This window comes from Peromyscus eremicus, chromosome 2 (assembly GCF_949786415.1).
Source record: "Peromyscus eremicus chromosome 2, PerEre_H2_v1, whole genome shotgun sequence".
Lineage (NCBI taxonomy): Eukaryota > Metazoa > Chordata > Mammalia > Rodentia > Cricetidae > Peromyscus > Peromyscus eremicus.
In genome coordinates this window covers 110705679-110719428 of record NC_081417.1, presented here as the reverse complement: position 1 = coordinate 110719428, position 13750 = coordinate 110705679, and the positions used below count along the sequence as shown (strand labels likewise).

The 13750-nt window shown below is 39.5% G+C and overlaps 1 protein-coding gene across 1 annotated transcript in view; it reads left to right on the top strand.

The window, feature by feature from the left end:
• Nucleotides 1-4977, top strand: part of LOC131903786 (cytochrome P450 2J3-like) — a 37030-nt gene extending 32053 nt beyond the window's left edge. The window contains exon 9 of the mRNA XM_059254549.1: nucleotides 4474-4977. Coding sequence (XP_059110532.1) covers nucleotides 4474-4652 — 179 coding nt within the window. The 3' untranslated portion in view covers nucleotides 4653-4977. The remainder of the gene's footprint in view (nucleotides 1-4473) is intronic.
• The last annotated feature ends 8773 nt before the right edge of the window (nucleotides 4978-13750 follow it).

The window sequence follows — 13750 nt, the reverse complement described above, 5'->3', positions numbered from 1 at the left end:
GAGCTAATCTCTGTCTCTTGCTGAGCAGTAAAGTTGGATACCTCCATTGTGTAGTCAGTTTGAGTGTCACAAGTTCTTTTTAAGGGAATACCTCCTTAGAAGAAAGAGAGCTGAGTTTTAATGTTTTTAACTTGTCTTGTTAAATAGTTATAACTGGCATTTGCTTAAGTGAATTGGCTTCTATCCCATAAACACTGCCTAAAAGGTCTTATCTTTGTAAATTACAATCCTCTTTGTTAAATATAGTTAGTACATGCATTTGCTACACCACCTGATAAGCAAGAAAGGAAATGCAGTGATGACTCTTTCTCCCTTGTGTTTTCTGCCAGGCAAGTTACTAAAGACTGTAGTAGTAGTGTTGCTAAATCCATAACCAAATGTTCTAGTATATTCCAAATATTGGTTTATATATGTTGCATATGTTTTTTAAGCAATCTTACAATTCTTTAATTCGATAAATATGTTCTAAGCAATTATTACCTATCACACATCCACCCTGAGAGCAGGAAAGTAGTGGGATAGAAGAAGAAGCAGAGCTGCCCCTTGGAGCATGTGTCCCTCTGCAGCCTTTCTAGTTAAAATTAGTCATCACTGCAGAGGTAAGGACACAGATCTAGCCAAGTGTGCTGCAGCTAGAGCTCAATATCCACCAGATTTTCTCCCACTGAAGCTTGTGTTTCCAAACACTGTCTGCGGAAGGTGACTAAATGCTGCCCAGAAGCCACACTGGAATGCTTGACATGTTGTTGAGTTTGTCGGATTGTCTGAGGCAGTGTCACTTCTCATGACACTGAGGCTCTGGCCGAGAGGAGCCTGCATTGGCCTGCATGCTAGTGTTTGCATGCAGATCCAGAGCCAGTGTTGCTTGGGACTGGGCTGCCCTGGGTATGTCTTTCAGGGGCTGCTTCTGACCTCTTTGTCTTTCCATCTGGGACTGTCTGTTCCTTTGTTCACTGTTCTCAACTCACTTTAATAGGAAAACTGATGACATACAGGGACTCTTTCCAGTCTTCCAGTTTATAAAAATTTTTAAAGTTTTGAATTATAGTACAAAACCTCAGCTACATATTTCACTTATTCTAAGTTAATCAATCAGATCCATGAAATATGGAAAGTCTAGGAATATGATCCTTTTTATTTTCCAAGTAAATGCTTTGTGTTATAGTTCCTAGGACTGTGGTGAGAAGAATGTGAATATATCCCCCATCATGGCTTCCACAGGAAGATGTTCCTCCAGGCCCATTGCTGCCCTTGAACATGCCTTCTCCTCACTATAAAAATCCTCTTCCAATAGGGGCCTCAGGCCTCACCCAGTCTAAACAATTCTCCCATCTGCCCCAGCTGTAAAATAAAAGTGGCAACACACAGAGACATTGGTGCTACCATTAAGATTGCTATCATTTACTCTAAATTATACACTTCATTCAACAGACCAATTGTGTCACATAATTACCACAGCAATGTAGTTATTAATAATCAGGAAAAATAAATGTTTACTATCGCCCCATAAGCAAACTCCAAACAAGGAGAGGTAAGAAGAGAGTTCTTTCTTGTTCAAGATCACGTGCCCAAAGAATTGACAGAACAGGGTCCAAGACTTATGTTTTAACTTGAAGTTTAGTTCTCTTTATATTATATCCAGACTGTAACTTGCCACCTGAGTTATGGGCCCATCCATTTTAGGTTTTGTCAAGTTCATGTCCTATGTATTAGTCAACATCTTCCTGTATAATAAGCAGTCACAATCTGTATTACTTCGTAAGAACCTGTTACTGCTCATCACTTTCCACATGGGGTCAGTAGCTGAGATAATCTTGGTTCTCCTGCTTTACATCTTATCCTGGATGCTCATACGGTTGTGATAAATATGTCTAGAGACAAAACAGAAGTAAAAAGACCTATTGAGTCCAGTTTGGGAAATGTCACTCCATGACTGACACTAAGCTTCATGACCAGGTTTTCCGTGTTATATTGTACATAATATTGTTTGATTAAAAAAAGAAGCAGGACTTCTGGAAAAATGACAAAATTCAATCCCAGAGAAGGAAAAACTATAAGTTTTGAATACACTGTTATCCAAAAATCAGAAAGTGCCAGCTTGAATGGCCAAGTCAGAAATGTTTGGGGTTTTAAAACAAGTACTGGTTAGCAACAGGTTGTAACACTTACTGATATTCATGAGTGATTAAATAGAGAAAGCATGACCAATGTTAGAATGTCAACACAGAGCCTTGAGATGTGGGTGTCTCAGTGGTTAAGAGCACTGTTTGCTCTTCCAGAGGACCCAGATTCAATTCCCAGTACTCACATGGCAGCTCACAACCTTCTCTAGTTCCAGTCTCAGGGGATCTGACCCCTGCTTCTGGCCACAATGGGCACTATACACATGTGGTGCAAAAACATACATGCAGACAAAACACCAACATACATAAAATAAAAATAAAGATTAGTTTCTTTAAGAATGGCAATATATATAAGAGATGTGATAGAATTTTAATGTCACAATTTTTTCAGCTACATGCAAAATTTGGAAGAGAAATACCAATAGAAACATGCAGATGAAGATTGGTTTATTAACAGTCTCAAAATACGTTCACTTACAAAAATCAAAATGCTGTTTAAGGAAGAACATGGTAGACATCATCATCACCAAGTGTTCCCCAATGATAAAATCTCAAAACCAACTGCCAGCAGAGGTTAGATGAGAACACCATGTTACACAAGTCATATCTTCCCAACAAGGCAGATGCTTATGGCCCCAGTCTGCCCATTAGGTAGATAAAGAGATAATTATAAAAATACCTTCTATCATCTTTAAGCAAACAAACACTTGAAAGTTATGCAAAGGTTGAGGACGCATGCCCCATGTGAAGAGGACAAAAAGACACCACAGCTAAGAATAGCATCTGAAATCAATGGTGTCATGTCATGTGTTAACCATCCATATGGTAGAGGTGCCTAAGATGAAGGACAATGTAACCAGAATCCTAAACCAGGAAAAGATTTGTGGCATGAGATAGTCCCACTAATGTTTTCTCCAGAAATTAAGCAAGATATAATGAAGAAAGACAGGCAATTAATTTTATATTTTCTATGATACAGGGAAGTAGAGGAACATACAGCTGCCTAACATGTCTTCAAGTCTGTGGACATGAGTGCTCAGATTATACCAAAAGGGTGGGAAGAAGAATATGTACTCAAAGGCCACCTTGGTCTTTGTCACATTGAATCTTGCTAATTATTATCTCAGTTCTGGTCACACAGGACATTAATCTTCAGACAACAGCCACTTCTAGGAGCAATTTACATTTGGTGCTGAGCAAATCTCCACTGCTCATGCAGACAGTGAGCAGCACTCTCCATTTTCTTTGCAGGATGTGGTTCTGTCAGAGCAGAGGTTCTTAAGGGAAGCCAGGCAGTTGTCCTCTATGAGATGACAGGTCCTGCTTAGGGGACAGTCTCACCAAGCAAGGCTCTGCTACTCTTGAATGATATTAAGAGAATGAGTGAAGACTTCTGGGTGCCAGTCCAAGGCTCTGCAGGAGGATTGCTGGCTGTTGTCAATTTGATAGCCACACCTTAGATCCTCCTGTCTCGGTATCTTGATCCTTAAAAGAGATGATGGCCAAGTTTGCATGTGCACTTACTAAATGATGGACATGCCTGTCTGTAGAGTTGAGCAGGAATCTGACTCAATGTTTGAGACAGGAGACAGTTACAAAATGGATGCAGAGATGTCAAGCCTTGATCTGTTTCTAGTTGCTCCAGGCTTCATCTGTTTCTAGTTGCCCCACACTTCATCTGTTTCTAGTTGCCTGCCATTTACAAGCTAGAACCTCTGCAAGGGCAACCTGTATGACTCTGGCTTTCACGTTAGGGATTCAGCTCTAGGACCTGCTTATATTTTTCATTCTCTAAGATTTATTTTATTTTATTTATGTATGTGGGAATGTGTCTTTGTGTACATATATTACATGTATGTGTGTGATAGTGCCCATGGAGGCCATAAAGGGGCATTGAATCTCTTGGATCTTGAGTTGCAGGGGTTTGTGTACCTCCTGATGTGGGTGCTGAGATCTGAACTCCAGTCCTCTGATAGAGTAGTAAATAACCTTAATAATTAAGCTATCTCTCCTCAAAAGGATTCTATACCAGTCCATGATTTTGCTGTTGAGCCATTGTGTTCTATAATCATATATGTTTGTTAAGTGAATTAGAAAAGCCTTGAGACTAGTCATAATTCTCTCAGCCAGCTCAGGCCTTTCCTTTCTATTGTCCCACATGAAGACTGTGACCCTGGAGTTCCACATTCAGTGGATCATTCCACATTCAGACACATATGGGACATAAATAAACAGCTGGACACAAAGCCCAGGGACAGTTCAGGATTTGAAGGAGGAAAATGGAAACACCAGTCCCTGCATGCATCAATGGCAGCTGAGAAAGTATCTCATCTTGTTTTATTTCCTGCAGGAAAGCGAGCTTGCCCCGGAGAACAACTGGCCAGGTCTGAGCTCTTTATTTTCTTCACTACTCTTGTGCAAAAGTTTACCTTCAAGCCACCAGTCAATGAGAAGCTGAACCTGAAATTCAGAATGAGCATCACCCTTTCCCCAGTCAGCCACCGCCTCTGCGCTGTCCCCAGGCTGTGATGTCAGACACAGAAAGAGAAAGAAGATCAGGAAGAACTGAGGAATGCTCTGAGCCACTGGGGCAACACATATGTAAAGGGAGAGAAGGAAGGTGACTGGGGAAAGATGAGAAGAGGAATTAGGCTAAGGTTATTGGATCCATGTCCTGAACTGCTATGATCTCCAAATTGATGGTGGATAAGTTACTTATAAATCTTTTCATCTGAGAGTTGCAATGAGAATGATGGTTCCTCCTGTAAAGAAAGTTTTTGGAAACATGAAATGATGGGTTAGAAACAGCATGGAAATCATTAAGTCATATCATAAAATTATACCTTCAATTTGCTTCATGCCTCCTTCATAAATGTGCATTTGCTTCTGGATGCTAAATTGGTTCATTTGAAAGCAGTAGAGATCTTTTCTTTATCTCATAGCCTGTGGAGGCTTGCTGTGAATAGAACTTCTGATAGACAACTATGTCTGGAAGGCTATGGTGTGAGGTCATTTTCCTGGCAGTAAGTGGAGACTCCAAAACTAAAGAGAGAACAAGGCTCTTCTGAAAATTAAAGGTGCTTATTCTCAAGATGAGACCAAATTTTACTTGGGCAAAAGACATGCTTCTGTACACAAAGTAAAAACATATTTCCCAATATGTTCTAATATGCCCATGTGCCCCTACAATGCCAGTTCATGCCAATGAATTTCTGGGTTGGCTTTCTTTCTACAATCTAGAATAAGTCATTTATCAATCATTGCTCCATGAGTGGTAACAGAAAGATGGCTTCATTCATATGTTCACCCAGGTACACAGTTATCTTCTATACTCAAAGTGGAGCCAAAACTTACTTTTAAAATGAAGGGTATCAGGGCAAAGCATAGGCTGAAAAACTTCTGTTCTGCACTTTATGGAGTAACTGAAAGCAGGGCATGGCATGATCTCAACACACCAGATATTTTACTTACAAGACCAAGTATCATATTACCACAATGAGCCAAAATGTTGGGAGTAGCTGACTGTGACTCCTAATAGAAATGTCTACCCATGAAATTTGCATCCCTGTTTTAAATGTTCATAGAAAATTATATAAACTTAGTCTCTTCCTATTCAAGAATTATACAAAGATTTGGTGGTTGCAATTACAACCATCATTTCTCACTGATTCTGGATGTTTCAGTACTCCTTCTCATCTTCACGATGTTCTAATATTCCTTCCCATCTTTATTTCAGCTTGTACCTTGAGTACAAGCCATATGGCAGGAAAGGAAGTTATTATATTAAAGGCATCTCAGAAAGTGAATCTTCTCTCAACACTCTCCTACAAAGAGACATAGAAGTCAATGTGCTACAGTGAACATTTAAAATCAGACAAGACTTTAAGAGACTTAGAACAGAGAAGGAGAAGGATGCAAAATACCTTGTTCTTATGGAGGTATGTAAAAGCATGATCCTAATTAGTCTTATCAAAAAAACCAAGAGTCAGATATTGTGGTAAAAGCTGAAAGGTCAGAGCAGCAGAGCAGCAGCCACCAGTGACTATTTACCTCTCCAAATCCTCAGACCAAAAGGGCCAAGATCTTGTTTCTGCCCCATCATATCACTTCCTGTCTCCATTCGGCCTAATCATTTCCTGTACCTGTCTGTAATGACCTCTAGACTTCTATGGATAACTAGTGGCCAGCTCTGCCCTCTGATCTCCAGGAAAGCTTTATTTGTCAGAACACAAACAAAATATCACACATTTCTCCCTTTTTGTCTAAATAAAAAGCAAAGATTTTAACTAGCATAGAAAACTATATGCAATAAGCACAATAACTATATATAAATATATACAGGCAATAATTATATTAACAATATCTAGTCCACTAGCATTTAACAAATTCAGAGAAAATACTCCATTATCTATCCTATCTTGGTGAGCCCAAAGTGTTGTGCCTAATTCATTTTCTATCCCAACTTGTATTACCAACCCCAAACTATCTTTTTATGCCTCTTAATATTATACACTTTATACCTGTTTAGTGAGTTTCTTTTCTGAGTCTGGTAACAAGGAAAACTATAACTATCTGATCTTCAACTCCATCATAGACCTGAGAAGGATATAATATTACCTGAGTAAACAGGAAGTGTAGAGCAAACAACTTGCAAAAATAAGAAATGTCAGAAATAGCCGGCTGCCTGGACAATCACTCAAGGTTCTTCTGCAACGCTGAGCCATCTATCTTTGGACTACAGGCCTAGAATATCTGAACTGTGAAGCAGGACTGTGAAGGACTGTCCCACCTTGTCTTGAAGGAGCAGACATGTTTCATTGTCATGAAAAAAGAGACTTTTGTGTTATGAAAACATCTTAAATGCCATATTCTGTAGATCTCTGAAGTATCTGAGACCACCTGTCTATCTAAAATATGTCTCTGTTTGACCTTGAAAACATACCTAACCTGACTACAAGTTTGATTGTAATAGGTTACTAGCTACTAATATGCATTTCTTTATTTTTCCAAATAGTTTCTAATAATAACTCTCAAGGGCTAGAAGTTTACATTACATTGTTAGATGAGCTGTATAGGCACAATACCTTGAAAAAGAGGAGAAACATATGTACAATATGTTCTAACAAAAATAACCTTAAATTTGTATCAATGTACAAAAATCCATATCAATGCAAAATATTTAAAACTAGTAGTTGCTGTTTTGGTTTAAAAGTAGATTCAACAATCTACCTTTTTATGCTATCATTTCTATAACAGATATACAATATGACAAAAACAACCTCAACTGTGTATCAGTATACAAAAATCTAAGCCAATATAAAATATTTAAGACTAGTAGTTGCTTTTTTTGTATTAAAAGTATACTCAATAATCTACCTTTTTATCCTATTTCTATATCCTCCCTTTTCTTTTTAGAACAAGATTCCAGAATCTAATCTAATATTCATAACACACTAAATGACCAAAACCCACCAATCCCACCTCTTGGGAATGTGGGCATTGTGTTCTTAAAATTACTTCCTGCTACCTGGGGGAGCAATTGCATTTCTAGGGGATTGTCGAAGTAACCGTCTTATTAAATAAGAAACACAGAGCCAATACAGAGATAAAAGCCAAGAGGTCAGAGCAATAGCTAAGAGCTAAAAACCTTACCCTTCACTATCGCGGTGGTCCTACCTCTCCAAAAGAGACCTACTTCCTGTGTGTCTGTCTTTATAAAGACTTTCTGTTCTGCCTTCTCATTGGTTGTAAACCAAACCACATGACCGCCTCGTCACTGCCTGTCTGTACTGACCTCCAGGTCTTCTATGGTTGATATTGAGATTAAAGGCATGTGTCTCCAATGCTGGATGTATCCTTGAACACACAGAGATCTACCTAGCTCTGCCTACCAAGTGCTGGCATTAAAGGTGTGCACCACCACCGCCCAGCTTTCACTATGGCTTGCTAATAGCTCTGACCCCTGGGCAACTTTATTTATTAACATACAAATCACATTTCAGTACAAATAAAATATCACTATAGGGGATCCTTAAAAAAAAAAAACTGATATAGTTGTCAAATCCTGGGAGAGCTAACTATATCATTTGGTGTCCAGTCTCTGTGTAATGGGAAAGTAACGGGCTTGTCTCAAGTCCTGGCTAGAGCAGTCTGTGAGGCTGGATCATCTCCCCAGCCACCTTGAAATTGTCCTGAGCAGTTTGTAGTCCAAAGCTGATCTTTAAGTGGTATAGTCCAAAGCTGATCAACTTAGTGACATTACTATAGTTCAGGTGGAATCATTGTTTTGGGGCCCCATCCTCCACTTGGAGCCTTCAAAGGTTGCTGTTAGGCATGATCATGGTTCATTGCATAAAACTTAGACATTTTAAATGTCATATACTGCAGATCTCAAAGAGATTAAAGGACCATAATTTGTTATATACATCCAGAGTACAGAAACTTAATTCCTAGTTACCTGATAGAGACTCAAACCCAAAATCATGTACAGGAAGCTAGATGAAGCCCTTCTCTAGAATTAGTTAGTACTATATATAACCATTAATATAATGACAAAAAGTTTAATATATATATGTCTTATAAATTTTGATATAATATTCATACCTCAAGAAAAGTTTTAAAGAGTCAAAATAAGACCAAAGGATAATGAGATTAGTAACATTAATTTTGGTTTTTCTTCTGTCTCATATCAGATGGCTCTTCTGACATAAGACAGAGGTTTTGGATTTTCCTTTTAACAAGCATGTTTGGGTTTAGAGAAAGAGAGAGCCATGATCCATCTCCAAAGCCAGTTTTAATTTTTAATTGAATTGGGACTAAAAAGACCATTTTTATTATGTGTCTGTAGAGGACAGCAAAGACAAACATTTAGGAAAACTTATGAAATTGTTATTCTGTTAGATATGCAATATAACAATAAGCTAATATACTCTTTTTCTTGAGACTTTTTTTTTTGAATGATTCATCCTTTTTCTTCAGATGTCTCATTTGTTCAGTGATTTTCAGATTCCTTTGCTGATTGCCTTCATTCTCCTGGAAAGACAAAAAAACCTGCCCCAACTCTAATTTTGCAAGTTTCCCTTTTGGCAAGTTATATCTGAACAAATGAAAAGCATTTGTTAGTCTTAAAAGTTAGTTTAGATTGAATGGTCACTCTGGTTGATCAACTATCACCTCTTCTAATCTAGAGGCCTTTCTTGTTAGAATCTAATCTTTATAATGTTTGCTTTATGGTTTCTCCTGAAATTTTCATCCAGAGCACTATGGTTTTTGATAATAAGCATTAGTTCATTTAATTGCTTTGGGGAGGAGTTGCCCCCCCAAGGGACAGGGAATGACTGAACCAAATTTCACATGGGAGACTGTGAGAAGCAGCCCAAGACGTTTCCAGATAGCAAAGGGTTACCCTGTATGTCACTTGTTGATTCACATTCATTGATCCAAGGTCAGCCTTTGCTACATCATCTGTGTACTCCAGAAGGTAGGGGCCTTCTGTTCAGATTATTCTTAGAAAAAAAAACATTGTTTCTAGGAACTCCCTCTCTATAATCCCTTTTTAGGTGATCTTGTTTGCCCCAATTAAAACACCTGACATATTGATTTTTCTTCAAGCCTTTAGAAATCATTTATTCTATCCAAGCATCATCATGGTTATGAGATTCAGTATTGAATGAATCTCAGATCCATTTCTGTATGAGTGCCGATCTTGCCTTTAAAGGTCTAATTAACCTTTTGCATTGTGAAATAGCATTTTCAAAAGCCAAAGATTCAATTTTTAATCTGTCTACTTTCTGAATTTGGTATCATTCTATTTACAGCTGAAGTCAATCTTTGTAAAAAGTCAGTGAAGGTTTCCTTTGGACACTGTATAACTTTAGCACATGACTCAGTTCTCTTTCCAACGTCTTTAATTCTGTCCCAAGCATTCAAAGCTGCTGTACAGCATAGAGCCAGGGTGTGGTCATCATAGAGACTGTCTTTGTACATTAGCATAATAGCCCTCTCCAAGAAGTTGGTCTTGGGAGATTTCAATGCCTCTAGCCCTAATTTGTTGTTAAATGGTCCTAGATTCATCTTTCCACCAGGTCCTCCACTGTAATTGAGGACCATGTTCCAATACTGCTGTAAACAAGTTTCTGCAGTCTTCAGGGACAATTCTGTTAATGATTAGCCATGAATTTAAAATCTGCAACACAAAAGGTGAATGCATATCATATAGTAGTGCTTCCTTAAATTTCCTCAAATCTAACTTTTCCACAGGAGTCCAGTCAGCTCTTGCATAGCCTTGGGGATACTCATCATTTGGTAGTTGTTCCATAAGATGACTGGTTAAAATAAGGTTGGTTGTTTGATAACTTTGGGATGTTCCTCTCTAATTTTATAATGTAGTGGTGAGGTTGGTTCTCCTTTAAATTCCTCTGTCTGGGACTGAATATCTCTATGATCTATTTTAATAAGTTTTTCTAAGGCTTGTTTCTTGGCACTCATATCAACCAACTTTTTTAGGGATAAAACAAGAATTATCAAAATAATAATTAACATTATGTTAATCCCAGTTAAGTTGATTATCTTTTCAATTAATTGTTCCATATTTAGAACATCTGTTGAGTAATCATACAGAGACCTAACTTCCTCCATTGTAATAATGTTTTCCATTTTTTAGTGTGGGAAAAAACTCTCTTTTTTTTTTTAACTAATTTCCCCTAATTGCCAATTGTCTCACCAATTCCCTATTGTCTCACCAAATCTGCTGATGGTGATTGTGGTGATATATTGGGTGCCCTAATAAACTTGCCTGAGGATCAGAGGACAGAGCCAACCACTAGATTAGACACAGATGTCAGTACTGGTGGCACACACCTTTAGTCCTATCATTTGGGAGGCAGAGATCTGTCTGGATCTCTGTGAGTTCAAGGACACACAGGGCTACATGAGATTGATCCAGTATAAGTGAGAAACAGAGCCAGGCAGTGGTGGCACACACCTTTAATCCCAGCACTTGAGATCTCATGCCTTTGCTTGGGAAACACATGCCTTTAATCCCAGGAAGCAATATGGCAGAGCAGAGAAAGGTATATAAGGTATGAGGAAACAGGAACCAACTCTCTTTAGGCTAAGAATTTCATAGATGTAGGAACTAGTGGCTGGCTGCTCTGCTCCTTTGATCTTTCAGCTTTCACCCTGATATATGCCTCTGAGATTTTTATTAAAAGACCATCTAAGATTTGAACAACAGATAATGGTGAAGATGATGGTGAAGTGTTAGGCTGACTGTTACTGTGTAGAACAGTAGAAGCCTAAGTGGTGTTGAGACAGCTACCTAGTATGGCAGCAACCCAGGAGGAGGTCCAGTAAAAGCCCACAACCCACTTGGAGAGGGAGCCAGCTGTCTGAAAAATGCACACAGGGGGTTGTGGGGGAAGAAGCATGTATGGTAGAGCTGCCTAAAGGCAGAGCTGGCCAACAGTGAGGGGCTAACTCTGGTGGTGTTTGGAGTCCAAGTACCTGTGGAGTTTGCAGCAGAGAGGCTGCAACAGAGAAATCCCAGACTTGTTCAAAGGGCTTTGTGGGGGGAACCTAGCTGGTGAGGCAATGACTCTGATGGGAGCTCCCATGTGCAGCTCCAGTGTAGGCTGGTGGCTGCAAAGCCATGGGCAAGTGGATTTTCATGAATTCATGCCACCAAAGTTGGATGCTAGATGAAGCATGATCCTAATCAGTCTTATCAATAAAAACCCAGAGTCAGATATCAGGGCAAAAGATCAGATAAACAGAGCAGCAGATACCAGAGACTTCTTACCTCTCTGCATCCTCAGACCAAAAGGGCCAAGACTTTGTCTCCACTTCACCTTATTACTTCCTGTCTCTGCCTAGCCTAGACACACAACAGATGTGTCTGGCTAGAAAAAGCTGGACTGCATGTACTGGAGCAGGTGTGGAGGACAGATGCTAAGAATATATATGAGGCAATACCTGTCTTAATAACTAAGTAGCAAAGATGGCTTCCTGGGGTAGGAAGCAGCTTAGTCAGAACAGAAAGGAACAGAATGTACAGTCTTTGTTCCCTTGTCCAACTCCAAGCCTGCTGATCCCACTACTGTGCTAAGTGTCAAAGGAAAAATTAGAAAAATATTAGGAACAAGGGCTTGAGGACAGCAAATGGGTCATGGGTCATGTGAGTTTATGAAGCCATTTAAACCTGTAATCTTGTGTTTTCTTCCTTTAAAATGGGGTACAAGGGGCTGAAGAGATGGTTCAGAGGTAAAAGGCACTTGCTATTCCTCCTGAGATCCCAGGTCTGAGTTGCAGCAACCAACTATAACCATTTGTAAACACTGGTTCCAGGGACTCTGATTCCCTCTTCTGGTCTCCACAGGTATCATTCACATACAAGGTACACAGATATTCAGACAAAGCATCAATATACATTTTTTTAATTAAAAAAAATAAAATGGGTATAAGAGAAGAAATCTTGCTATCTGACAGAAAGGATAAAATTCAGAACTGAGAAATCTTATGGAGTAATGCACTTTCTGCCTTAGGACTCCATAAGGACACAAGACAAGGTTGCTCTAGTCCCACTCTACCTATCTCCTGACATTCTTTGAAACATCTATGTCTATTCATCCCAGTTAGACAGAGCACCAATCAACCACAGAGAGTACAGCGTGGTGAGTCAGTAATGTTTGGGGGCAGGGGGTTGCTATGAAAGCAGCATGGATGATTCAAAGGTATCTGAACCAAAAAATACCCTGCTTAATGACAGGCAACTAAGCAACTGAAGAGTCTCTTCCCCATTTCCAGGCCAGCAACTGTGTACTGTCTGTAACCTGAGCAGTGAAGCTAGTGAGCCTTCCCACTTCCCTGAGCCAATGTTAATACTCCCTTCCCCAAGGGTTATCATAGCTGTGATGAAACACCTTGACATTTGGGAGTGTGATAGTTTGAATGCTAGTCACCAGGAAGTGAAACTGTTGAGGAGGATTACAAAGTGTAGCTTTCCTGGAGTAACTGTGGCCTTATTTGGAGGAAATTTGTCACTGGGGGTAGGCTTTGAGGTTCCAAAAGCCCATACCAGGCCCAGTCTCTCTCTCTCTCTCTCTCTCTCTCTCTCTCTCTCTCTCTCTCTCTCTCTCTCTCTTTCTTTCTCTCTCTCTCTCCCCTCCGTGCATCAAGATATAAAGCTCTCAGATCAATCTCCAGCACCATGCCTTCCTGTCTGCCACCACACTCTTCACCATGATGATAATGAATTAACCCTCTGAAAGTGGAAGAAAACCCCCACTTACGGGCTTTCCTTTATAAGAGTTGTCTTGGTCATGGTGTCTCTCCATAACAACAGGACACTAAGACAAAGAGGAAAGGATTTATTTGGCTTACATGTCCATTGAGGGAAGCCAAGGCAGGAACTGAAATTGGGAGGGAATATAGAAACAGGAGCTAATACAAAGGTTATGGAGGATTCCTGTTTACTGGCTTGTTCCTTATGACATGCTCAGCCACTTTTCTTGTAGAACTCAGGACCACCAGTACAGAGGTGACCACCCACAATGGGATGGGCCATCCCACATCAATTACTAATTAAGAAATGCCCTAAAGGCTTGCCTACAGCCTCCTCTCATATGACT